The 27,671-nt window shown below is 46.9% G+C and overlaps 1 protein-coding gene across 1 annotated transcript; it reads left to right on the forward strand.

The window, feature by feature from the left end:
• The first annotated feature begins 618 nt into the window (after positions 1-618).
• Positions 619-25,226, forward strand: ZNRF1 (zinc and ring finger 1). The gene is made up of 5 exons (XM_083515218.1): positions 619-1,220; positions 18,849-18,944; positions 22,357-22,462; positions 22,735-22,822; positions 24,063-25,226. Exons 1-4 carry the CDS (start codon positions 722-724, stop codon positions 22,790-22,792), a joined length of 759 nt encoding a protein of 252 aa, XP_083371344.1. The 5' UTR covers positions 619-721; the 3' UTR covers positions 22,793-22,822; positions 24,063-25,226.
• Positions 25,227-27,671: the final 2,445 nt, after the last annotated feature.

Raw genomic sequence — 27,671 nt, forward strand, 5'->3', positions numbered from 1 at the left:
CCGTGGCGGGGGCGGAGAGAAGCTCCGGCGCAGGCGTCCTGCGCGCCTCTATTGTCTCTCCTCCGGCAGCCGTCAGGAGGGCTGGCTAGCCGGACGGACGGAGGAACAGGCGGGAGGGAGCTCGCCAGCGAGGACGCCCCCGCCCCCGACGGAAAGCGGAGCCTGACCGAGGAGCGACGGGGACGCCGGCAAGGCCGCGCCGAGGCAGCCCTCGGGCGGGCAGGGCGGCAAGGAGAGCCAAGGGAGGGCCTGCGCTCGCTCGCTCCATGGCTGGCCGGGGCGCGCCTTGACGGAGCCCGCAGCAGCTGGGGCTGCTGTTCCTCCTGCGAGAGGCCGGCCTCGCCTTCCCCGCGCTTCGCCTGGATGCGGAGCGGCAGCGCCAGAGGACCCGCGCACAGAGGCCGGGGCCCCAGCGGCGGCGGCGGCGTCTTTCTTCCGTAGGGCGGGCCCCGGAGGCGGGGCAGCGCTGGCCCTGCTGCCTTGTCGCCGTGGATGAGCCCGGGAGGAGCAGCGGGCCGCCCGGTGGGGCGCGGCGTCGGACGGCGGCTGGGGCTGTTGCTGCTTGCGCTCGGAGCGAAGGAGGAGCGGCGGCGGCCGGAGCGGCAACGGCGGCCGGGAGAGGATGCCCGGCTCCGGGGGCCGCTTTAGCTCCTAGTCCCCGGCGCGGGTGCCCCTGCTCGACCTCCCCGTCCACGGCGCTGCTGCCGCCGCCGCCAGCGGCATGGGCGGCAAGCAGAGCACGGCGGGCGCAACGGCCACGGGGCGCTCCCGGGGCGGGCCCTTGGCCGGCGTGTCGAGCGACGACAGCGCGGTGCCGCCGCCCGGGGGAGCCCCCCACTTCGGGCACTACCGGGGCGCGGGCGGCGGCGGCGGAGGGCCCGCCATGGGCTTGCGCAGCCGCTCCGTCAGCTCCGTGGCCGGCGTGGGCGTAGGGCTGGGCATGGAGCCCGCCGCGGCCGGCAGCGTTCCCTTCGGCCTCTACACGGCGGCGGCTGCAGCGGGGGCCACCACCACAACGACAGCCGCGGCGGGAGCAGACTCAGAGCGAGGTCCCGGCGGTGGGTCGGGCGCGGACTCTACCCCTTACGCCCATGGCAACGGTTTCCAGGAGACGGGAGGCGGTCACCACAGAGACGGGATGCTCTACCTGGGGTCCAGGGCCTCGCTGGCTGATGCGCTGCCTCTGCACATCGGACCCCGGTGGTTCAGCTCGCACAGCGGTGAGTGTGCTCGTCCCCGCGGCCTTGTTTCCGGGCCTCCTTTCAGACGGTCATGGGGAACCGAGAAAACGAGAAGGGGAAACTGTGCAAGAAATACAATCCTGCAACATATCTATAGCATCATTTATTTATTTTTTGAGGGGGACCCAAATGCATCCTTCTTCCCTCTTGCCCCAAACACAAGGCCAGGGTCCCATTAGGTAGGCAGCAAAGAGGCAGTCTTATCTGTGGTGAACTTGTCTTGCGCTTGGACGTTCTGGGGGTTAAGTTTGCTGACACTTGAAGCCCTTGACTGGAGATTCAGAGTCCTTTGTTTTAAAGAAGGTGAGGGTGGCTGTTGTCCTTGCTTGGTGGTGGTGGTGGTGGTGAGGGAAAGGTTTACTGTGAGCATGTTTAGAAGCATTCCTGTGCTCAAGGCCTGGCAAGTAGGTTTCATTTGTTTATATAATTTATGAAAGTACTTATAAATGGTATGTAGAATATCAATGCAGCATACAACCACATTTACAAGTCCCAAAAAGCATTAAATACAATATACAATCATAGAATGGTAAGGGATCCAAAGGGTCATCCAGTCCAATCTCCTGCAATGCAGGAATCACAGCTCAAGAATCCCTGACAGATAGCCATTGAAACTATCTTTAAAAACCTCCAATGAAGGAGACTCCCATCAGCTTCCAAGGGAGTCTGTTCCATTGTTGATCATGAGAAAGTTATTTCTAATGTTTAGTCAGAATCTCCTTCCTGGTTATTTAAATCAGTTGGTTTGGGTCCCTGCTCTCTGAAGCAGCAGAAAACAAGCTTGCTTTGTCTTTCACGTGACAGCTTTTCAGATATTTGAAGATGGCTTTCAGATCACCTCTCCGATCTTCTCTTCTCCAGACTAAACATGCCCAACTCCCTCAACTCCCTCACAACCACTCATAAGGCTCGGTTTCCAGGCCATTAAAAATCCTGGTCACCCTACTCTGTACATGTTCTAGCTTGGCAATATTCTTCTTAAACTGTGGTGCCCAGAACTGGAGACAGAACTCCAGGTGAGGTCTAACCAAGGCAGAATAGAGCCGTACTGTTACAGTACTTCCCTTGACACACTATAGGTTCATAAAATGACTGGCTCATCTTTGAAAAGTTTATACCAGCAAATAAGCCTTTTGACAGGAGCAGCAGTGATTTGGGGTCAGTTTGTGCCCAGGCAGCACTTTGGAGTGCCCACCTGTTTGTTTGTTTGTTTCTGTTTAGGGTTGGGGTGGGGCCTGCTTTAGACATACAAGAAGATGCACCACTATTTAAGTGGTGTTTCTTTCCTCCCCCCCCCCATAGGAGCCCAGGGAAGCTAATAAAAACTGTACAAATAGAATTGTCAAACAATAATTTAACCCCAACTATAGAATAACAGTAGCGCTTCAACTGTTGAACTCCACTCCAGCTTTTGTTGAATTGACACTGTGACTTGTCTGGTGTGGCAGCTGAGGAAGTGATTATTGGGGTGTGGAGAGACTAAGGTAACGACCTGTTCTTTCTTACGGATGGCTGCCTGTGGCAGTTTTGCAAGTATGGTCTGAGGCTTTGGCATATCACCTATCAGTGCAAAAGAAAGCTGCCCAACAGACCATGTTATTATTATTAGTTATTAAATTTATATACTGCCCTTCATCCAAAGATCTCAGGGCAGTTCACAAGATAAAAATGGTGGTTCTCTTGATTAATGGACAGTATTTTTCTTTTGCTCTTGGGAAAAGAGCAGGCTTTCATTGTATTCTCTCCCACTCCACCTCACCCTCTATCTTGGATTAAAGCTAGAAGGGGAAAGTAGTAACTTGCTTTCTCACCAATATAAGAAATGAATTGCAGCTTGTTGGCTCCCTTCAGGCATCTTGATGACCCATTATGTGCAGGATACTGGACTTAAATGGGCCTTTGGTCTGATCCAACAGATTTTTTGTGGAGCATGTTAACTTAGGGCTGTGTTTAATTGGAACAGATTTTAGAGTTGCAGGAATGTATGGCCTTTATAGGCTGTTAAGAAGTTATGGTAAGTAATTGAGGGTGATTTTAGTTTTCAAATCTCACTCTTTGTTCCTTACCAAATTACCTGAGCCTGGACACCTGTTGTTAGTATGCAAGACATAGAGAATGAAGATAAGATCTGTGGGGCCTTGAAAAGTGGTATTTGGGCCTACTGCCCTCAGAAGTGTGTAGAACACATATTTGATAACTCATTTGGTAGAATTCTGGTAGATAGGTGAGCACCCCAAACAACTGGGGAGGCACCAGGTTAGCGAAGGCCATTTTAAGGGGAAGCTGAGAAAAGAAATTATCTGGGATGGAGAGTACAGAGATTTACGGTCCTGTCTTCTACATGTGAACTTGGAGGCAAGTCCTGGTAGGTTCCATGGGGTAAACTTTGATGTGTGTGTTCATAGTTTCCCTTCCACTGTGCTGCAGGGAACAAGTGATGTAAAGATTAAGCAGTGTCTCCTAGCAAGGCAATTTGCAACCAGGTACTGTCAGGAAGTGGAGGAAGTCCCTTTCATCTTGGGAGATATTTTAGTCATCTATCTGTTGCCTGCCTAATTGATTAAAATATCAATTAGGCTAAATGATACAAGCAAATCTGATGAGTCCTGGTGTTTTCCAAGCTCATCTTCTTCCCTGTTAAATATATTTGCTACTTTGTTTTGCTTTGTCACCCTTGCCAATCAAATTCCTTCATAGTTAATGTAGTTCCTCTCCAAACCTTATGACCTGTCTTAAGAGCAGCAATGCCATATTTCTGTTTTTACAGAAGAAGAGCTCCATGTAACTGAGAATCTTTACCATTTCTAATATTGCTCCATTCATGTTGTCTCAGTTGGTCTGTGTGTTTTGCACCTCTGCAAGAGCAGTATGGCTACCAAGAAATGCACAGAACCAAAATATTATACTGCCAGTACAGATTTGTGGTTAGTTGATGCTAATTTTCTGTGGACCAGCTGGCACAGACAAATCATGTATTGTTTGGAAAATAATTGCCTGGACCAAGTGGAGTGCATAGATTGTTTACAGCCGCGATGTCTTCTTCACAGAGTGCAGCTCAGAGAGAAATTATTTAAAACCCATGTATTCTGTGTCCAGATAATTAGGTTAATCTTCCAATTAATGCTTTCCATCACCTTGATATTTCCCTGAACAGCAGGGGGCTTTTCTGCTTGGCTGTATCTGTGTTGCAATATTCTTGATACCCTATTGCTGGAGGGGGAAGCTTTTCTTCCAAGGGGGGAGCGGGAGCGGGAGCACTGTGAAGGTCACAGCGCACGGGACTCATCTCCACTTCACTGGCTGCCTTTACATCTCTGACAGAAGATATCTGTGTTCATGGCTGTAAGTTCTTGGATAAAGAGCAGCGGACAGCTCCCACAAAACCTTAGTTCCTTTGCGATGTAATTGCAGCACTGCCTTGTGTAGCATTCAGAAAGCTGGCTCTTGAATTCACTTATAACCTCCCTGGGTATTTATTTTATTTTATTAATTAATTTACTCTGGAAAACTCATGAAAAGCTGCCTTACATCAGCTCAGACAGACTGTTGATCCATCAGTATTGGCGACACTGACCGGCAGCAGCTTTCCAGGGTTTCAGGTGGGGAACATGCATTCCCAGTCCTACCTGCTGATGCTACAGATTGAAGCTGGGACCTTTCATGTGCAAAGCGGATGGTCTACCTCTGAGCTACAGCTCTTCCCCATTTACTGAAAGTGGCATGCCTGGGTTCCCCAGGGTTCCCCATCTAGGTGCTGACCAGCCCCAGACCAGTATGGCTTCAGCAAGGCTGCTGCATCAAGCTCCTGAAAGCCTGAGTTAGTTACTACTCCTTGATTCTTTGCCTGGGAGACTAACTCCCAGTCCCCCATTTCAAGCATCTTTATCAGTCCCTTTGGTGGACTCCCCAAACTCAGCCTTGTCAATAAATTGACAAAAGAGAACAGCCTGCAAACTAGTAGTTCACCTGCCTGCACATGCCCAAGTTTAGTCACTTGTGACCTAAAAGACAGGTGGAGGGCCCGGCGCTTCCAGGGAAGTGTGTTGCTTACTACAGGTTTCCAGGCAAGTGGCTATTTATAAGCCAAACAGCTGGTAGCCCCTCCCTGAAAGGAGGCTTCATTGCTAAAATGGACCTTGCAGAGAGCTGGGTTCAAGCAACTTTTCAAGGGTGGTTTCTCTTGCTCAATTGCCCTCCCTAAACATAAGAAGAGCCTGCTGGATCAGACCAAAGGGGGCCCATGTGGTTTTGCATCCTGTTTGTGCTGTGGTCAGCAAGATGCCTATAGAAAACCCATAAGCAGGACCCCAGTACAAGAGCCCCTCTCTTTCAGTTTCCAGCATCTGGTATTCAGAAGCATTGCTGCCTCCTGCTGGGTAGGCACAGCATAGCCCATCTCGGCTTTTGGCTTGCCTTTTGCAAGGGCTTAGCCTCAGTGTTTGGGGCTAAGTCCTCAATCTAGCACTTCTCTTATGAGAAAAGTCACTTGACAATTGTTGACTGTCTCTAGGTGGGGCTTCCTTGAGCAGCTGTTAGAGCTGGGTCAACATTGTTTGCTCAGAGCCAACTAACCTTTTCTTTAGATGTCTGTGGCACCAGAAATGGGGCAGAGGTGAACATCTAGCTAATAAGACAGCAGACCTCCAAAAGTGCAGCATTCCTGTTTTTTAATTAGTCACAGTAGGCGTTGTAGTGGATCCATATGGGTGAGTTTGAGGGCTGTCAGACAAGCGGTTATGGCCATTTCTTCCCAGTGAGTAGTATGACAAGGGAAGTCTCTCTCTCTTTTTTTTAAGAAAAAGAACAGTCTGCACACACAAACACTAATTATCTGACCTGTTGAGCCAGTGTGTTTGAGGCATACCGTGGTATGCAACGGAAGTTGGGTCAACCTTGCCTTCAGGGCTTCATCCTGTGAGCTTAGCCACACAATTGATAGAGGAGGTGTGCTTTTTTTTGTTTTTTTTTAGATATTTATTAAAAGTTTTTAAGATATAACAAGAAAAAAGAAAAATAAACATACAAAATAAAAAACAGTTAAAAAACACACATTAATTTTCAATAACATAACTTCCATACACTTATTTCCTCGGACCTCCTCATACCTCCCTTCTTTGTATTCCAGTTCGATTTGTTAGTTCAGCAAATCCTTACCATTAAACTTTTACCCATTTGTGAAACCTCTTTTTTTCCATATCTCTTAAAGCATTACAGCTGGAAACCGCTTAGTTTCTATCCAACATCCTTCTAACATTCATTAATTTTACAATATTTCTGTAAGTAGTCTTTGAATTTCTTCCAGTCTTCTTTCACCGACTCTTCTCCCTGGTCTCGGATTCTGCCAGTCATTTCTGCCAATTCCATGTAGTCCATCACCTTCATCTGCCATTCTTCCAGAGTGGGTAGATCTTGTGTCTTCCAATACTTTGCAAGAGGAGGTGGTGCTTTTGAGCCATGTGGAGAGTTTGTTTTCCTCACCACTAAGTACCATAAAATGGTTGGAAACGGCCCTTCTGTGAGTAGAAGAGGCTCTCTTGGTTGATGGAAGGGCACCTTTGGATCCAAGCTGTTATCTTTGTTTAAAAATATATTCTTATTGTGTAACTACCAAGGCTGGTGATGTTATTGGAGATGTGAATGGATATGGGTCTCGGGAGAGAGGGTTGGCCTTGGGTTTGGATGTGAAAAGGGCACTGTTATTATTGTTTATAGTTACCACTGTTTATGTACAGTGTGCCAACTTCCTTATAGATTCAGGGCATGATCTGAAGACCCGTGATGCAGCAACTGTAGGCCAGGTCTGGTCAGCTTCTGGGATGGGTGATTGCTTGGAAACAGTGGTGGACTTTGGGCTCTCAAATTCCAGTGTCACCCTGGGTGCTGCTAAAATTCAGCATCCCCCACGTCTAGTGGTCCATTCTACAGCATTGTTTTGGCACCCTCTGCAGCATGGTGCTCTACCCTATAATTCCCTCTGCTAGAAAACCCTTGGATAGTTTGCCTTGAGTTCTATAGAAGAAAGGAAGGAGGTAAATACCTTCCTGATAGGTATTTAGAGAATGGATTCGGTTGCTGGTGCATAATCAAGTTATAGATTTCATCAAGATAACGTGCAGAATTCTAACTTTATATGGGGTGTCCAACCTCTCAGCTACACACACGCAGCCAGCCATCAAAAGCACATTGGCTGAAGAGTGTTAAGCTGGTGTAGCATAGTGCTGGAGTGTTTGACTAGGCCCTGGGTTCAAATCCCCATTCAGCCGTGAAGCTCACTGGGTGACCTTGGACCAGTCACTGTCTCATAGCCTAACCTATCTACCAGGGTTGTTGGGATGGGGTGGGGGAACGAAGGCATGCCAGTTTGAGCTCCTTGGAGGAAAGGTGGGATAGAAATCAGATGGATGGATGGATAAATAAATAAATATAAAGGCTTTGTGAACTAGATGTGAAACATGGGTATACCACTGGCATAGCTGTGCATTTCCTTGCTTGGAAGAAGGGGTTGCATGTGGAGCAGGAGGCAGCAGGAGTGTCCTTGGCAGAAAAAGAAAGGAGACAGGAGTCGTCTACTTTCACATAGCAAGGCCGTTTCTGGGGTTTCTGTTTTCAGCATCTGTGCTCTGCAGGAAGCAGCGGCTTGTGTGTGCGGCTTAATACTTCCTATGGGAAAGGAAATGAACAGCCTGCCAAGAGAAGCTGCAAGCTGATCATTACCTGTTTGTTGTGAACTCATTGGCTGCACCTGGTGTGCCAGATACCACCGTTTCTGAAAATTGCCTCATTTAGAGAGTCACAACCTTCATCTTAAGACGGGGCTTAATACTCTGGCCCTCCAGATGGGACTACGACTCACATCATTTCTGGCCAAGGACTCTTCAGGCTGAAGGTAGACATAATATGGAAGGGGGACATGACTCCTGCAGTGAAAGCCCAGCTTTGCTATGTGTGGGACAATACATTCATTTTGTCACGCCTAATGGCAATCTTGCTACACTTCTCCCCAACCTTCAGGTGGGCTGCTTGCAGAAAGCAACATGCTCATACAAAAAGCTGTATTTTTCCACTTTTATGAAGTACACATTCCTTTTTAAACACAAATATCTGGCAACGGAGAGGCCTTGATATAATGAGTGGTAGCTGTTGAAGTGGTTTTGGCGGCAGCTCACCTTTGCTGCAAACCTTCAGGAAGTTTGTTCAGCTTCTGCCCTGGAGTGGGCAAGTTGCATTTGGGCAGAATACGGCATCATGCGTGTCTCCAGACAGGCACCGCTGCTTTTAGGCCCGAACCCTGCATGGGCTAAGTACAGCACAGCATCAATCAAATGAGCACATTGGGAGACCCCTCACAGAGATACAATTCGCAGAGTAGTTTAACAATCAATCCCGCTTTCAGGGAACTCCGGGAATTGTAGCTCTGTGCAGCAAATGGGGTCTCCTAAAAACTCTCAGCGCCCTTAACAAACTGCAGTTCCCAGAATTCTGGGGGGGAAGCCATGACTGTTTAAAGTGGTATTAAAGGTAAAGGTAAAGGACCCCTGACAGTTAAGTCCAGTCACGAACGACTCTGGGGTTGCGGCGCTCATCTCGCTTTAAAGGCTGAGTGAGCTGGTGTTTGTCTGCTCCACAGACAGTTGTTCCGGGTCATCTGGCCAGGAGCACCGACACCAGAGCAGCGCACCTTCCCGCCGAAGCAGTACCTATTTATCTACTTGCACTTTTTGGGGTGCTTTCGAACTGCTAGGTTGGCAGGAGCAGGGACCGAGCAACGGGAGCTCACCCCGTCGTGGGGAATCGAAACGCCGACCTCCTGATCGGCAAGCCTGAGAGGCTCAGCGGTATAGAGGTGTGGATGTGGCCTTGTCTTTTCTTGGCCATGTGCGTTTCCTACTGTGCATTTTGTGAGTTGGCAATTTTTACTGTTCTTCCCCCTCTGCGCAATTGGTGTTACTACAGTTTTGGTTGTATTGGGTGTATTTTATTTTTTACCTCAGCAATTTCCTCCTTAGTTTGCCCTGTGTGTGTGCTTTTGTGTTCCTTTTGAAGAGGGATGGATTGTTAAACCATTCTGAGAACTGAGCAATTATCAATGCCTTTAACAAACTACACCTCCCATAATTCTTTGAGGGATGCCATAACAGTTTAAAGTGATACGGCAGTCCTGTAAATATGTGGTGCGAATATGGCCTGGATGCCTTTCAGTTCTTGTGGAGCAGCTCCTTGGACCTTTTTTCAGCAGGTGGCAGCTGAGCAGATGCCATTTTATTCTTGTCTCAAGAATGAGAGTTCTGTAAGTAGTTGATGCATTTGCAGCAGCTGGGAGATTCTACCCACCAGGCGAATTTGAAACCTTAATGGTGCACGGAGGGATTTCTGGGGAGTGTTTGAAAGGAATGAGAAGCAAAATATATAAGAGAGCTTCCTGAGTACAATTGTGGCAGTGGTGGCCTTTCTGCCACATCACTGCTGGCTGAACATTTCCTTCATGAGAGGAGAAATATCCCCTGACTCTCTAGGAGCATTTATTTATTTTGGAGATAAAGATTCTGCATCTTCTTTTTCCTTGGCCATCAAGCCACTGCTTTGAACCTTTTAACAAGGTTCTTGTTCTTCGCCCACCACAAAATGCCAACAACCTTGCAGGTGCATTTCTCAATGTTATTGAGCACCAGCCAGACATGCCCTTCATTCGCTTACCTTTCTTTCCCCTCCCTTCCCTGGTGTGATACTGCTTCCTGCAAACACATTGTACTGGCAGAACCAGTGTGGCATAGTAGTTAGAGTGTTGGACTAGGACCCAGGAGACCAGAGTTCAAATCCCCACTCAGCCATGACTTTGCGCCTGTCCCTATCCCCTAAGCCTGACCTTCCTCACAAGGTTGTTGTCAGTTTGAAATAGATAAAGCAATTTCATGTTTGGCTTGTTTCTGTGTGCTGCTAGAGTGGTTTAGAGCAGCAGGCCTCAGGTTGCCTATAATGGACAGCTTTGGCTGCTTGGTTTAGCACCTGGAGGCTGGGAGGTCAGCCACTTAGGGACCTACAAAATACTGGTCACTTCCTGTCTGCATTGCTGTGCTGTTGTAAACACATGTGCTGGTTGGCCAACCCTAATTCCACGCTGAACTGTGGTCACAACTTGCATTGCAGTTTTGAGGGCAAGTGTAGGTAATGCAAAGTGCATGAATGGATCTGCTATGGCCAGTGTGTATGTATCAGATGACATTGGATCACTTTTGCACACTAAGGAGAGCCTTTAGAAAAAATCCATGCTTAAGATTCCAGTTTAGCACTGAAGAATTCCATGGAGAAGTAAATTATATGCCTGCTCGCATAACACATCTGATCCCTGCTGTTCTGGCTATTTTTGGAGGTGTGATCCTCTCCACACAGAGGCAGGGGTCCATGCAGGTTTGGCTTGGTTTGGAAGTAAGGAGGAGCGGAGAAGTTCTGGGAAAGATGTGGGCATCACCACTGCTGTGTTCCTGAGTCAAGGGGACCCACCTTGCTTGGTGCTTAGAGTGCAAGATATCCTAACATACTGTTTATTTACTGCACAGATATCCCACCTTTTCCTCCAAGGATCTCAAGGTGACATACATGGTTCTCCCCTTCCTCATTTAATCCCCACAACAACCCTGTGAGGCAGGTTAGGCTGAGAGGCAGTGACTTGCCCAAGGTCACCCAGTGAAGTCCCCTGGTCTCCCAAGTTCTAGTCCAACACTCTGGCAGCTTTTAAAAAGCAGCTTGCTAGGATTACACAGAGCTTGCAGAAGGTGAGGAAAGCCAGCCCCCAGCAGGAAATCGGGTTAGGTTTCCTGTGTATGGATCAAGCTTCATATGGGACAAGTGGGAGTTGTAGTCCAAAACATCTGGAGGCAAGATTGTGATGGATGGGTGGTGTTGGGACATCCATAAGTTGATGACAAAGTTATTGTAGCCTTGAATTGGGAATCCAGGAAATGAAGGCTTCTAGGAAACCAGTTTGCTTTGAAATTGAACTTGAGCTGTCTGGCATATCAATAAATTCTATTTTTACAGGGTGCTGGTGCTTCTTTTCTCTGCCCTCCCTCTCCCCATTGCTTACTCAGAATATTATGCTTAAAAATAACAAAATCCACACCAATCCTCTTAGATCCTCTTTCTTTTAATATGTTAATTATTGTGTATATTTTGTCCTTTCTTAGTCAATCAAGTTACCTCTTGTAAAATAAACATAATTTTTTTTTAAATGAAGCCGATTGCTCAGTATACCCCCAACCCCCTTGTTTACAAATTACTTGTTCTCTGCTGTGTGCTTAGTATTTTCCTTGTTACAGAAGATGAACAGGTCCATAATTTCCCGAATTACCTTTGTCCCTAATGGGCTGACAGTGGCCTGTAACAAGATCTGGGTCTGTTAGGCAATATGAATCTCTGACCCGGAAGGACTTGCAGCCAGATTTAGTACTGAATGAGAGAAAGGTGTTGGCGAAGGGCTGGGGCATAAAGGGCATGAGACTTAAGTTACTGCAAGCAGGGGCATGGGGTGAGATTCAGTGCCTTGTTGCAGCAGCCCTGTTTGTTGTTTTTTTCCTTTTACAATCCAAGGTGGTTAACGTGAGAAGCACAGAATGCAAGAAAACTAATAAGAATAAGGAGCCAGCAGGTTAAAAACCACCAAATACCAGCATAAAAAATGTAAATTTGATCTGTGGGAGTGATACTGATGTAAAAAGGCCTATGTAGTACAGTCAAGCTTTTAAAAGGTCAAAAGCCTTTTAGTACACACAGATCTTACTGGCTTTCCACTGCAATATCAACACAGATCTCCTGCCCAGGCAGGGAGTCCCAGAGCAACAAAACAATTGTGAGCTTCGTAAGCTCCCTCAGATCTCTCGCTCATAAATCAGATCCCGTTGGTGGAGAAAATGGGCCGCTTTAATCACCATTACATCTTTGGAAAAGGCTTTCTTTTGCCTGCTCTTTCCCAACAAGCAGATCACTTATTGCATCACAGATTACCTGTCTGCGCACAGCCCCTGTCACACAGGCATCTGGTTAGCCTGAGCCTGCAATTCTTATGGGTGATGCTGTAATGTTGCTGAACACATTCAGCATAGGGTGTGTGTGTTATTGGGTTGTTTTTGTTTTTGTTTTGATTATTAATTTTGTGTTTTCATATTGTGTTATTATCTTGGGAACCGCCATGAGACCTGCGGGTCCAGGGCAGTATACACATTTTAATAATAATCTTCATGCTGCAGTTAAAATAGCCACCTATTGATGGAATGTGACAGCACCTTACATTTTTATGTATATAGGAAGATATATACAGTACATATAATTATCATTATTTAGTTGGAGGTCACTTTATACAATTATAACTTTAAAATGAGTGTTTTATACATGATAAAACTCTAAGCCATTTACATAAAAACAATAAAAATACAGCAACAATCACTGACATTTGCATCCATTTGTTGTGTCTGCTATAGAGCAGGGGAGGGCAGATCATCACGATTATTTATGATTATTATTATATCTCATGTTTCTTCCAAGGCATTCAGAGTGGCATGCATAGTTCTCCCTCTCTCCGTTTTAGCCTCACAACAACCCTATGAATTAGGTTAGGCTGAGAAAGAGTGACTTCCCTGTGAGTTTTGTGGGAAAGAATGTCAGAGGCCGGCTTCTGCTTCAGTGATGAGCATGTGGTTCTTGGTATATTGGATAATGATTTTTCCTTAATTTATTTAAGCGATTTTTATATTGCTTAACTGCAATCGTCTCTAAGCAGCGTACAACGAATACAGTATGGAAAAGGTAAAAATCAGTTAAAACATTAAAATCAGACTTCAGTTAAAATGCCTGCTGGAATAATAATAATAAAAAATCAGTAAGACACCGAACGTTCAACAGGGAGTGGGCCAGTTGTAAATACTGGTAGCTGCTTTGAGGGCTGTAGCTGAGAAGCAGGAAATAAATCTATTAAATATATAGCAGAACCAAATCTATCTTCTACCCACTCCTGCGACACAACAGTATGCTCTTGACACTGAGCTGTGACACAGGGTCTCGCCTGTAGTTGTTTACCTAAGTCAGAAAGGTACCTACTGGGTTGTGTGTGTATTTCTGCTGTAAAGGGCTGACAATAGATAGGATGATCAGAAGTGTCCCTGAGCGTGACAAGGGACGTACTGCCAAAGGGATGATTTGTTGGAATGTAAGTCTGCCATCCAGTGTTGTGCATCTGGTTGTCAACAAGCATGATTAATCCTGCTTGTGGGTTTCCCATAGGCATCTGGTCGGCCGTTGTAGGAAACCGGATGCTGGACTCGCCAAGCCATTGGTCTGATCCAGGGGGGCTTTTTAAATTATCCCTTAAGAAATGTATGGTGTGCAGACCATCATGGAGATCTCCAGATGACTCCTTTAGCAGATGACTCCTTTACCATCATATCACGGCACCATGGCTTTTTCCTGCTCAGAGGCCAAAGAAAGGTCAGCATTGCTGTGGGCTGTATGCACATGGTGGTGGCTGTGATGGCACCACTGTGCAAAACCTAAATAAACTCTGCCTGGGCATGCCAAGACCTTGTCCCTGGGCTACTGGCCAGCATTCCAGCCTGTGCTCATCACCTGGGGGTGTCAGTCAAAGCAGCGTCCTAGCCCTGCCCTTAGGGGAATATAGCATGCTGTTGACATGGGCTGTTGGCTTTTTTAAAAAGAGTATGTGCATCCTTATTTTTATCCTATGTCCCGATCCCAGTTTGTGGCAGAATGAGCAGCCTTTGTTTGAACTTGCACTTCAGGCGAAAGCAGCGCTGAGCTTTCCCCTCTTGGATGCTCTTTCCCTCCCATTTTGAGGGGAATCTCCTTTCCTGCTCTTGGACTGCTCACACCTCTTTGCGTGTTCCAAGGAAGCAGGAGTTGGGAGTCATAGTCTGACAAGTCAAGGTAGCTTATCCTGAAATAAAATGTACAGGTAAATGGTGGTGGTGGGTATTTAGCCATGCACTCTGCATGCTCACCCCAAAATCACTCTCACAGATCCGATGCTCCAGCTGCACTTGGTTATGCTGTGGGAACTGAAACTCACAGACCTTGTTGGCAACGGCTGTTTCACTTCTGCAATTAGTCCAGCAACAATCCTGAGACAAAAAAGGGGCTGGAGACTGCGTTTGAGGATGTTGAGGGCTTGAGGGCACAATTAACACACAGTTAGCAAAATATGCATGTACACCAGGAGTTGGATAATATAAATTTGGATTTTGTTGCAGGTACTGTGGCTACCACCCTCTGATCATGTCTCTCCCTCCCTGCCCCACCCAAAAATCAAAATAAAATCCCAGATCAGCCCACCACCGAGAGACAGACTTTACTTTTCCAATTGATCTGGATAAAAGTTGGAACCAGAAGAATTAATCTGTTTCTTGAAAAGCAGATAGAGCTGAAGTGGGAAAGAGGGTCAATCTTCCAAGTTGCTCCTTCAGCATCTTTGTACTTCTCAGGGGACAAAGGGGTAGCCATTCTTACACACCTCATGACTCAGGGGCAGTGAGTTTGTAGGGACTCAGAGGCCTTGAGGATGTCAAGAGTGGTATGGTATGCACGGCCGCCTATTGGCAAGCCCTAATAATACACACAAGTGTAGCATAAGGCTGAGTCAGCAATTAGACTCGCCAGTAGGCCCATCAAGTCAAAGCAAGTATTTTGCCTTTCCAAGTCTATGCTGCTAGTGCCATCCTTACCAGAACTTTAAGCAAGATGGCAGCAGCACAGGCACCAAGTTGCACCCAACATTGGGGGTGACATCCCGCCAAGCCTCCTCTGGCCTCTAAGATTGGGGGCGGGGGGCTGAGTCCCATCCCAGCAGACATTGGGGGGGGGAGCTATAGAGGCCTCAGCACCATAGAGTTGGCGGGCCTGGGCAGCAGGGACATTGAGGGCAGAGGCAGCCACCATCTGTCTCTAGCCACCTTTGTGCCAAAAGATTGCATGTCTGCATACTGGTTGATTTCTTGATTAATAAAAGGACTGAGGCAAGTGTGTTGCTTTCAGGGCTGTGTACATCTGCATTTGGATCTGGGAGGAAAAAGATAGGCTTCAGAGCTATAAAAATAGAGGATGGTTGCTGGGTGACAGAAACGAGCCGCTCCTGGTTGCCCAGGTGAAAGCCAATATCACGTGTTAGTTGTCTCTTCCTCGTCAGCTTGGGTTTGTTTTCAATGGCATTTTCGTTGCTACGTGGCTGGCATAATGTGTGCATCAGCCTGGACTGCAACCTGCTTCTAAAAGGGTATGGAAATACTTTGTGTCTCGAGGCACTCCCGGCTTGTTGATGTTCCAAGTCTGTGTGAGAACCGGGAACAAAATGTTTGCCTCCTTTAGAGTAGCTGCAAATGATGCTGTGGCATCCCTGAAAATGATCTCCCCAACAGCAACACTTAACATGTCAAAATGGTCTGTACAGTGTGACACTTAGGTGTCTAGAATGTCAGCCATGAAAGTGTTCAGCATCTCTTAGGTGTCCATGTTGTAACTTCTGGGTTAGCTGTATTTCACCAATAATGCTTCTTCAAGAATTAAAACTGTGTAGCTTCAGCTTCACCACCTTTTGAGCTCACCTCTTTTTTTGTGCAACTGTGGTCTGTGGTCTGCGAGTGATCCATGAACTTTGCTCAGGTGATCCCTATCATGTCTGCAAATATACCATAAAAAATCATACTGCATCAAGCACAGTGCAGTACAGTTGATGCTGCAGGTCTGCCAACCACAGCTGTATACCATCCAGTTGTTGCAAGATTCATATCCTGAAATGTGGATTTTAAGGGGTGCAGGGAACACTGCATTTACACACACACACACACACACACACACACCGGGCTTGGAACTATCATATGGAAAATTCTAGATCAGGCTCATTTTCATATCCCTTTAATTGATAAGTTACTAGAGATTTAATTGATTGGGGAGTGCAGATTGTAATAAATAGAGCTGCAAGCAACTAGTTTGTTTATTTGTTGGAACCACTTTAAACTTGCTGTATTAGTGAAATGAAAAAGAGAGGGAAAGATGTTGCGAGAAGTGTACAGAAACTAAAAGCTTTAAAAGTTTTTTTACAGCTTAAAACACTTTCAACTGTTATAAACATAGTCTTTTGTAATATGCAAAAGCTTTTATGATATGCAGAATTATTCTAATCAAAGTTATTGTCTGCTTTTTAACAGAGCATTTAATCTTCTGAAAAGTCTTTAATTGGCTAGCAGCCCTTATTTCCACACATCCTAATGAGGGCTTTTAAAACGGGAACAGACCTTCCTCATTATCCCACAGCTAGAGGAACTATTGATCTTGCAAAATTGTAACAAATATATTTAAACAGCCTCCCATGGCTCAGTTTGTAGAAATCCCCACTTTCTTGCCCCACATCTCTGAGTTCCTGAAAACTGAAGTTCCTGATGGGGAGGGTCCATGTTTGCTACATAGCTGCAGAAAGGGGTAGCTTTATGGATTAGCATTATTTAGAGTGGCCTTCCCCAACCTGGTGCCCTCCAGTTGAGGCCATGATGGGAGTTGCAGCTCTAAGGCTCTTGAGGGTATCCAGCTGAGGCTGAGGCTGGGTGTTATCTCTGAAGGTTCCCAGGTGACATTAGCCATTGCCTCCAAAGGCTTATGCCATGCAGAACACTTCCTTGGGGGGCATGGGTGAAGGAAGCAGGGAGTTGTTTCCTTGGCAGTTTGTGACAGGCATAAGATGGCATAAAGGTGAGCAGTTCCTGCTGTGCTCACTCAGGGCACCTGGCATCAGAAACCATTATTCGTACAGTGGTACCTCGGGTTAAGTACTTAATTCGTTCCGGAGGTCCGTTCTTAACCTGAAAATGTTCTTAACCTGAAGCACCACTTTAGCTAATGGGGCCTCCTGCTGCCGCTGCGCCGCCAGAGCACAATTTCTGTTCTCATCCTGAAGCAAAGTTCTTAACCTGAGGTACTATTTCTGGGTTAGCGGAGTCTGTAACCTGAAGCGTATGTAACCTGAAGTGTATGTAACCCAAGGTACCACTGTACTGCGTTGATTGACAGTCCTTGGTGTTAACCTTAACCTGCCCTGGCTCTTTCTACTCTTGTTCCTCTGGTCCCGTACTAGGAGTAAGTTCCCATTTGGGAGCCTGTCCAGCAATTTCTTTCTTAGCCTGGGGACTTGACAGGCTGAAGCTTTTTTTTTTCCACTTGGAGAGAGATGTGTGTCCAAGAGGCAAACTTTTGGACCCATTGCACTACTATGTTCCATGTTTGATAGAAAAGCATAAAATTTCTGTAGCCAACGGAATGCAGGGGGTTGCTGCTGTTTTCTTGGAAGCGCACATTTAATTTTGCTTCTGACTGGACTAAGAATGTTCATCTCTAGACCCAGCTCAAGTGAGGCATTCACAATAAAAATGAGTACTGCACTGCAGGTTCACTTTTTGTTTTATTTTGTGCGTTTCTAGTTCATGTCTCTCTTGTAGGTTTATGTGAAATGAATTTGAGTTTTCAAAAATATTTTTATTAAGGGAAACTTAAAGGGAAAAATACGCCTCCACAGTTTGCACGACCCATAAAGACAGACACAACCTATCAGTCATGTATTGTGGCCCACCAGGTATTTGGCAACTATTCTGTGATCCTAGTCCAGGAAAACAGCAAACAATGGAGATTTGTAGGTCCCCTGATAAGCTGGGAATTGCTTGGTGCGTCACCAATTGTGTAGGCCTGATATAGATTTATGGTATATATGTTCATGGTAAGAAATAGAGATATTTGTAAGACTCGTAATGTGACTTTATTTTCTACCTGTCTTGCTAATATTCCTCCTAAGAGCACTAAACTTCTTTCATGGGCAAAGGCCAGCCATATGTCCTGGTTCTTCAGGGAGAAAACAACAGAGCATCTTGTCACCCCTTAAATACAATGCTGCAATAAACTTGTTTGTCTTTAAAATGCTTCAAGACTCTAGTTTTGCTGCAACCCCTTAGCTTAGGCTAATTCTCTGGAAACATTCATAGGGGGCATCCAGGATCAGGTGCTGCCTTTTCTCATACGTGAGCATGAAAAGATTGCGCTTGCTTGCTTCTTGTTTTTCAGGAAAGCCTTGTGGCATATTCCAGAGTTCTCTCCTTCCGTGTCCTGTCCTTCCTTCCTGTGACCTCTCTGACTGCAGCTGTCTGTCTCACACGGCCGAAGGGCAGCGCAGAGGCATTTCTTGGGAGGTGCACGTTCTTTCCCTCTGTGGTAGAAAGATGCCAGGCTGGAGAGGGCCTGGCCCACGAGACGTTTTTGAGCATGTTAGGAATACAGTTACAAAGTCATCCACAAAGAAAATGATTACAGAGCAGTTGCTCGTATGCAGAAGGTCGTGTCCAGATAGGGCTGAGAAAGGGTTTGGTTTGGTTATGGAAATCAAATCTGGCACTCTTTCAGCTGCACCTTCCCTTACAGGGTTGCCTGACATTTAGTACATGTGACCTCAGGGAGATTTTAACTTCATGTCAGGTCTGACTTGGCAGGAGGCGGCTTCCTGTGTTCCTAAGATGGTGTCAGAGTCAGCATCCCTCTCTAATCCACATGTCCTTCTCTTTTGCTCCTTTGTAGGTTTCAAGTGCCCCATTTGTTCCAAATCCGTGGCTTCCGACGAAATGGAAATGCACTTTATCATGTGTCTGAGCAAGCCCCGCCTCTCCTACAATGGTAAGTGGGGGCTTTTGAGCCCCTTCTGACTTGCCTGTTGCCACCTTGTGTTCTTAACCAGCTCACCTTTCTCAGCATCTTTCATGCAAGCCCAAGGGTGAACAACCAGACTTGGTTGGGACTCCAGCTCCCACCAACCCGAGCCATCATGGTCCAATGGTCAGGCAAGGTCAGAGTTGTAGGCAAACAGCAGCTGGAGGCACCAGATTCCCCAGACCTGAGGTCAGCTGTCCAGCAGCGAGTGTTGATACACCATGTCGCGTTCTTCCAGCCTGGGCTTTTGGTGGCGTCACCTGTGCTCCTCAGAACTGTGTCGGCTTATGTGCTAAAAAATACAGAGAGAAGTATTAAAAACTGCTGCCTGGAAAAATAAGTACTAAGCCATTTTTTATGCAATGCACTCTCAAAAGATGCAAACTGAGTTTCTGGGATCCCCCCCCCACCTGCTTAAATTCTTCTGAATTAACTCTGCAGCCATAAGGACTAGAAACTCTACAATAGAAGGCTTTTATGTACTGGGTATCAAATCCTGTTCTTAGATAGTGTTGATTGTGAGCTCATTGTGGGGGGTGGGCATGCACTGCCCTCCTTTTGCTGCTGGAGCAAAGGCAGTAGTCTAGCGCTTGGTGGGTGGGTGGGTGAGTGTGTGTGCATGCATGCATGGTTGGTATAGACCAAGAACCCCAGGTGATTTCTTCAGCCTCCTTTGCAGAGCCAGTGACCCGCTTCCCTCGCTCAGGGCACTCGCTTGCTTTCTGCTTCTCACACAGAGAGCAGTGCAGGCTTTGCTCAGGGCTGCTGCAGTCACTGCTTTGCAGCTCAGCTGGCTCTCAGCATGGCAAGGGGGCTGGCTGCTCTCTCCCGCCCCCCAGGAGTGATGAGCCGGCCTGCCCAGCAACCGGGGTGTGGGGGGGGGGAATGGCTTGACCGGCACCTGCTCCAAGCTGTCGGTGCCAGGCTGCATTAGTCCCCCAGTGTCCCTGACGCTACACAGGATCCGCCCAGGCTGTGCTGGCAGAGACGGCGCCAGGCAGCTCCTGAGGCTGCAAGCTAGAAATCAGGTCAGGAGGAGGAGCTGGTCGCTCTGCATCACAGCTGGGCCTTCCCCAGCCTGCCTGACAGCAGCCTGCGATAGGGAAGGCAGCTCCATCACTCCCTCCCCACGCAGAAATTTCTCAGCCTGCCAAATTGAGCATAGCCAGAGATGGTGCACCTTACGCGGTGGTGCTGGAAGATTAAATCCGAGCTGCCTTCTCTGCTGCCCTCCCCACCATGAGGATCCCTGTTCTTCAGCACCCCACCCCACTACCCCAATGAGCCCTTACCATGCATTCAGCCTGCTCTTACGCAGGGTTGTGTCAGGTCAGGCAGCGGGGTGGGGGTGGGAAAAGTGGCAGGGGATTTGTGGAAACAGCAGAACTGCAGTGCTTAGCAACTCATCATGTGCCCCCTCCCTTTGTCCTCACCTTTGTTGCCTATTTTTGGAGCTGTGAAGCAAAGGAGGGCTTTCACAGAACTGCCTCCAGGCATCAGACAGTGGGATGCTGGTTTCCTTTGATGCCTCTCAGTGTCAACCTAGCAGCCTCTCTGGCCTGCGTTTAGTTCAGAGGCTTCCAGAGGAGAAGAATATTGCACTATTTGTTAGGGCTGTCAACCGAGTAATGATCTTCACCGGCTTCCAAGGAGCTAAAGAATTACATGATTAGATTTATGCACACTTAACTAGTGCAGTGGCACAAAAGGTGCTTTTAGCATGGCAAGCGCAGGTGGCAATTTCTATTTTAGCATGCAGACTCTGCATATAAGAAGAGAGAGAAATGTTACCGCTTAATGTTTCAGACAGTGATTTTTACCGCTTTTGCTCTGGATCCTCTTAGTTTTTGTCAGCTTATCTGGTTGGAGAGCATAATGGCAGCAGCCTCCCAGAGTGAGTGTTCCTGAAAAGAGGGGTGAATAATCAAAATGAGTTCTGCAAAATAAACACTCCTTTGTAATGTTATGTTCTGGTTGCAGTAGGAGTGTGATATCCAATTCAGACATCACACTAAACCATGCTTAGTCTTCCATAACAATGGTTTGGCATGATATCTGAATTGCATTTAATCAGATTTTCAAGACAGTGCAACTTCTCTATATAATAAGCTGTCCAGAGTGTGATGAGGAGGGAATGGGCCTTTTTAGTAGCGCCCACCACCAGGTTATATGGAATGTTCTCTCTGGAAAACTTTCCTGCCATCAACACTGATATCTTTTTAGCACTAGGCGAAGACATTTCCCAGGCATTTGAGTGCTATTTTTTTTTTTCATTTGACAGCAGTTGATGGGTGTCTCCTCCCCTTGGGGATGCTCTCTGTGGTTGGTTGGACAGAGGGATTGTTTTTCATAGTACAATACCCTTGTTTTGCTTTTAATTATTCTGTTTACTACTATTTCCAAGATGTTTTAAGACATGGGTAAAGTGACTAATAAGCTGAAATGATAATCAGTGTGAAAATATTGCTTGGGCTTTTCTCTTAGCACTTGCCTGTGACTGCCTTTGGCTTGGATGTCTTATTCCTAAAGCATACAGCACAATCATTGTTTGTTTTGTAGGTAGCAATTGGGTTATTCCCTTTTCTCATTTCGTGATCATTGGTTCCTCTGAGTTCTGTTTTGCTTTCCTTTCCCTTTCAGCAGGATGCTTCGTGTAGCGTGAGCAAGATTGGTCTGTGAAACTAGCAACATAGTAATAAAAACTAGAATAGAAGCAAGCCCCCTGACGTGCTAACTCTCTGTGGGTAGGAATGTTTTTTCTCAAGGAAGTGTTTATGGTCCACCACATGAGCTCTGCCTGTAGTCTGAATTAGTGGAACCTAGACACAGGCTTACCATCTCTATGAAGACTAGGTCCCAAGTCTCTAGACAGATCTCCCGTTGCCTTTTCAGAAGGTCCTCCCTTCGAGAGCGGTCAGGAACAAATTAGTTGGTTCTCACATTCAAGATCTGTACAAAGAAGCCAGCCCTTGTCCCCAGCTCACCTATCTAGGTGTGCTGGTGGTAATCATTTGTTGCCCTAAAAGAGAGGGGGGATCTCTCCTGCTTGGTGGCTTGGAGAAGATTCTTATCTGCACAAATGAACGAGCAAGTGACTGTTTACAATATGGCCGCTGTTGGGCTCAAGATGACTACCCGTGGAACTGCAGTGTAGGGGAGGGCTTGCTCTCTGCAAGACCAAGGTTGCATGAGAAGAGGGACTTTGTAGCATTAGCCCATGGACAAATCCAGGAGTGAGAAATTCTGTCTCTGTTATGGGCCCTTACAATCTTCCTCTTGAGGCTGGAAGGTTGCCAAGATGGCACAGGAGGGTAGGAACCCATTTCTGCCTGGTGCTCATTGCTCAACCGCCTTCTCTGACCTTCATTCCCCCCTGCAGATGATGTCCTAACAAAGGATGCAGGCGAGTGTGTCATCTGCCTGGAGGAACTCCTGCAGGGGGACACGATAGCCCGGCTGCCCTGCCTGTGCATTTACCATAAAAGGTAGAGTATGAAGAAGACCTGAGTTCAGCAATCTCTCCCCGTAGAGTTCCATTGTGGGACAGCAGGGCTCCCGCAAATGGCCAAACCTGCCCCATGGCACCTTCATATGGGCCGCAGAATTCCTTGGGTGCTTCTTCCTCCTCAAGCCCCTTCTGCTGGGCACAGGTAGCCATGCTGCTCCTCATCCACAACCAGCCTGTAGAGTTAGGGCAAGTACTTAGCCTCAAGGATTCCCCTGTTGTGGGGTCTAATACCCACCTTTTCTTCTTCAGTTGTATAGATTCCTGGTTTGAAGTGAACAGATCCTGCCCAGAACACCCTTCGGATTGACCCTGGCAACGCTTGCTGACCTCTCCCAAGGTGAGGCTTTGCTCAGAAATCTTCTCTTGAAACACCTGGAGGCCTTAAAACACCACCCACACTTCTATTTATTGCCAAGTTTTAGCATGAAGCGTTTACAAAAAACAAGCAGAGGGCAACCAATCAACAAACACTATCAGTTTCTCCAACACTATATTTTAAAGATAAGAACTAACCCCTGAGTCATTCTTTACCCAATAGATGAAATTTTAAAACAACCAAAACATATTAAGCTGACAGAACTTAAAAGAGGTGTCAGCCCAACAAGAAGATAAATCTGATTGATGAGTAAAAACCAGGATATTCAGAAATAGTTTTGCAGTTGATGAATATGACTTGTCTGCACAAGCTGCAAACCCTCATAAATGCCCTGGTTTTTATTTGCTTGTATGTGTTAATCTCTGTCAATTTCTCTACTTAAACATGGAACACATTTCTACAAACTACTGAGCCTTTCAGGGATATCATCAGCAAGCTGTTTACTAGTTAAGTCAGCCTATGGTACAGTTAACAAAAAGCAAGACACCTGTAGTCGACTGTATACTTTTAAGAATTATTTCTAGAAGTAGCATTGGGTCTTCTGCAATAAGCCAGAGTTTCATTAATGTGGAAAAAAAGCCCAAGTAAGTATGTGTTGTGTTTCTTTGCAATGAGGAGGGGCCTTTGATGTTCTCAGGGTATCATGTTGATGTACTGTCTACCAGTTAAGGTGACACTCTTTGGTGGGCTGACAAACCACATTTTACAAAAAGCCTTGCCACGCAGAAACAGTTCCCTCAAATTTTCCTAGACTACTTTTGTGTTTAAAAACACATCTTCTGCATGCATATTTTTATAGCATCAACATGATGCTTCTCTTATGTCCCCCGCAACCTCAATTCAATCCAGATTTTCCATTTCCAGGAAAAATCCCATAAAGCAAAAAAAAAAAAAATTTTGGCTAACAACCTATTTGTGATATTAAGCTCCTGTATGGAAGCTTCCTTTTTTCTTTCTTTCACTGAAAGGGTATATTACCCATTGCAGAACAAGGGGTGCATTTGTAAGAATACCCATAATGGATTTCTCATCTCATATAAAAGAATACTCTGGTTTTGTGTTAAGTTTAAACTCCCCTTATTCTGTGGGGGTTAAATGTGTTTTTCCTCTCGGTTGGTGTTGTCAAGAACTTGCTTTCCTCGACTTGAGCTCGCTTCTCTGTGCACATGGCAATCATTGATCCTGTCATTTCTCTCAACAGGTTGTCCTGCCATCCATCACCCCTCCCTCACCCAACCTCCTCTGAGCAGGCTCTGGACCCCACTGGGACGACAGTGGGGGCGAGGGGCTTGTGTTAACTTCTCAACTTAAAAGGGCAGACAAGAACCCACCCCAAGAGAAGCTGCTGCCCTTGCAGGGCTACACCTCGGCAGCCGCCAGCCTGGGTCGAGAGGAGTGCCCGGTGCCAGAGCCGGCGGCCGTCGCCCAGCGGCGCCATGATGTTTGGGCCAGACCTGGTTGCTAGCCAAACGGAGCATGAGAGAGTCACCCACCATTTGACAAGGACTCGGCCCTTCCTGCCATACGCGGGTCACACTTTTGCACTGAAAAGGTGATTTCCCAGCCCCCCTCCCCTTCTCCTTTTCACCTCCACCCCTTGGAAAAAGAAGAGGAAACAACAGACCCCCCCTCCCACCACGCCAGCCCCCTACCCTCATCCTGTGGAGGAAAGGGCATTTTCTGTCACGTTTTTGAAGGCGTCGTAGGTTTGTCTTTCAAGTGTTTACAAAACAGCCATTTCGTGTCAACTGATGTGTGTTCCTGGTGATGTTTACAAGACTGCGTCCTCTTGGCCTCCTGGCTCGAGCCGCTCCGGCAGTTGAGGAGCCAAATTTCCCGAGACCCTTCTCTTCTCCCTCCTGCCTCACCTAGGGACACCCCCCACCTTCATTGCCAAAAGTCCCCTGGTTTCCCCTTCCTCCCTTCCCTCCCTCCTCTCAGTAAGTCTTGGTTTGAACTCCTGACTCTGGGGCACCTTCAGGGGCATATTCTGAAGGGCTGTTTGCCACTCACAAGTGTCCTGCTAAGATGCCTGAACCTTTCTCAGCCCTGTGTGGAAAACAAAAACAAACGATTTTTATTAAAACACACACACAAATGCGCGCACACAGACACACACACACACTCCTCCCTGATCCACATTTGAGCACGAAGCGGAGACCGCCTCAGCCATGGGAAAAAAGCCCCTGCCCCGGTGACCTCCATCCAAGCAGGAAAAGGTATCTGTATTTATATAGTAAAAAATTAAAAAAAAATAAAAAAATAAAAAAATATTCAAAGCTTGGGAAGGGAAGCTTCCCCTATTAGTCAAGGTGTTTTGATATGGTATTAAATAATGTTCAATAAAATAGTCACTGTTATTTTATTTCAGTTGTATTCTTAGTTGTGTAAGGGCTTGGGATATGGTAGGTGTGCACTTTTATCAATTCTTTTGAGTCTGCAGCTCTTTTTGGTCATTTGTTTCAGCCAGAAATGTTGCTACAAGGTAAGAAATCCCCAAATGGCAAAGTGATCGCTTGGAGTGAGAATATCGGAAGGGGCTTCATGGAAACGAGTGGTCCAAACCATGGCTTAGTGTGAACAAGCCAACATGTGGGATCCCGGAACAAAGAGTGTGGCTGCTGTATTCTTCTGCCATTGCTGCTGTGTGACGTGGGGCTAAGCCATTGTTTCATTGCTTGTTGCTGCTAAACTATTGGTTGGCCTAGCATTACCTTTAAAATGGGGTCAGTGTGAGTTGTACTGCAGTATGTAAATGTGTGACATGGAAGCTTCTGTCACTGATTGGCTAAATTGCTCTGATGGTATGGACTATGAAGTCCAGAGAGCAAGGCAGTTTGCTGTCCAAGTTCCATGAGGGATGAAAAAGTTGTAAAGTTTGGCTGGGATTAAAACTTCACCCTGAGGGCTGGAAAGAGGTTGCCCTTATTTAAGAGAAACTAAAAAAAAGATGCTCGGAGCAAGAAAACCAAAAGAAGGGCACGGGTAAACGAGGCACAGAAGAAATTTGTGGATGAAGGAAGAGGAGACAGAATAGAAGGAAACTGGGAATACGTACAGAGAAGGCTCTGAAAAAAATGTCAGAATGCTTAGGAGCTGGAGGAGCAGCAGGCCAGGGAATGGAAGTGGGAGAAAGTGCCAGGGGAGCCTGTCAAGGGGCAAGGCTACTAGAAGAATCAGAGCAAAGATCTTTGACTATTACCTGCAAATCAGAGATTGTGCAGAGGACCCAGGAACAGGAGGAGCTGTTCATTGTTGGTGGAAAAGAGCCCAAGGGCATAAGAAACCTGTCACTGCTGCATAGTGGGCTGGCAAGCTGGAGAAGGCAACAAGGGCCAAGAAGCGGTGCAGGAGGGGCTATGTTTTTTGTTTTTTTTTTAAGTTCTTTGGTTGCAGTCTTGTAATGTCCACTGGTGCTGCTTCGGTAGCCAATTGGTGGAGCTGCTGGGGTGGCTGAATGCCTCAGGCCTGCAATTCCCCTAACTGGGACTCCTCTCTCATTTTTAGGAAAGCCTGGCTGCCACAGCCTGCATATATTTACACTGGTTAAGAATTCTCCTACGTGATGTGTATACTGCTGGGGGTGGTAAAAGGGCATGTGGGGCAATGAATCCCCGTCCCTCTGGCAATTCACTAGGTGTTACCTGCAGATCTTCACACTGGCATCTGCACCCACGTTGCGTTTCCTTTTAAGCTACAGCTGAGGATCTCAGGAAGCTGAGCTGTGCAGCTGCAACCACAATCTTGAGGTTTTCTGCACAGAATTGCAACCTACGCACATCTTTGCTTGGGGCTGTGGTATCGCGTATCAAGTAAAAAGGCTGAATGTTAAGGGACTTTTTCTTAGGAATGGCTGCATCTTGTTTCCTTCAGGTAAAAATGAATTGCAGGTAACAGGCAGTCCGAGGCCCCCTCTTGCTTGTCTCAGTGTTGTCCCTTGTATATCTCAACAGGTAGGAGGATGGGGACAAAACCAGAACTCGTTGGCTCTGGTGCCATCTACTGCTGGGTTCTCTGGATAGCAGGAATGGGGAACCTGTGGCCCTTTAGCAGTTGTTGTACTCCAGCTCCCAGCAACCCTAGCTTGCCTGACCAGTGGTCAGGGATGATGGGAACTGCAGTCCAGCAACACAGCACAGGTAGAGCCGCAAGTTCACCCATTCTTGGTCCATGGAATGAAAGAAAGGAGTCCGCACCTTGTGACATGATTGAGAGCAGGAGCAAAACTCTCCCCCCCCCCCCGCCTTCTAGAAAACAGTGGAGGACCAGAAAGACGACGGCACTAGCCTCAATTTCAAAAGTGATGTGTTGGACGCACCCCTCCACTTTCCCCGGTACTGATGAATCACTGCCATTAATTGGACTGCCTTTGTATGCCACCTTTCTGCCAAGGCATCTGTATTTGTATTACAGTTTTGAAATACTGAAACGAATGGTATAAAATGCAGTGACAAGAGTTCTATTAAGCCAAGAGATGGTACAAGCTCTTCTCTAATGGCTTTTGTCTTCTCTTAAGAGCACACAGGTTTTGCATAGCTCCAGAGAAGGTGGAGGAAAAGCTACCCTCCAATCCCATCAGGCCCTCTTGATGCTCTCTGGCTGGGCATCCTCTCTTCCAGCTTATTAATTGGGGGTGTTTTTCATTTTGTGAGACACTTGCAGGAAAGGCAAAATCTGACCTTGGTGCTGGGAGGCCTAATTCCCATTTCCAGGGTTGGCTCATGAAGATGAAATCTGTCATGTGTGTGAGGTTCAGATCCCGTACCCTCACTGCTTCTCCTGTAGTGTTAAATACGCCTGTGCCAGCATT

Source organism: Podarcis liolepis (assembly GCF_965112155.1).
Source record: "Podarcis liolepis genome assembly, chromosome: 7".
NCBI classification, from domain to species: Eukaryota; Metazoa; Chordata; class Lepidosauria; order Squamata; family Lacertidae; genus Podarcis; species Podarcis liolepis.

Excerpts from the sequence above, each read along its gene's own strand:
- ZNRF1 (XM_083515218.1), top strand. The coding sequence starts at position 722 with ATGGGCGGCAAGCAGAGCACGGCGGGCGCAACGGCCACGGGGCGCTCC. Across the intron at positions 18,945-22,356 it reads GCCCCGCCTCTCCTACAATG|ATGATGTCCTAACAAAGGAT; the intron begins GTAAGTGGGGGC and ends TCCCCCCTGCAG. Across the intron at positions 22,463-22,734 it reads CTGTGCATTTACCATAAAAG|TTGTATAGATTCCTGGTTTG; the intron begins GTAGAGTATGAA and ends TTTCTTCTTCAG.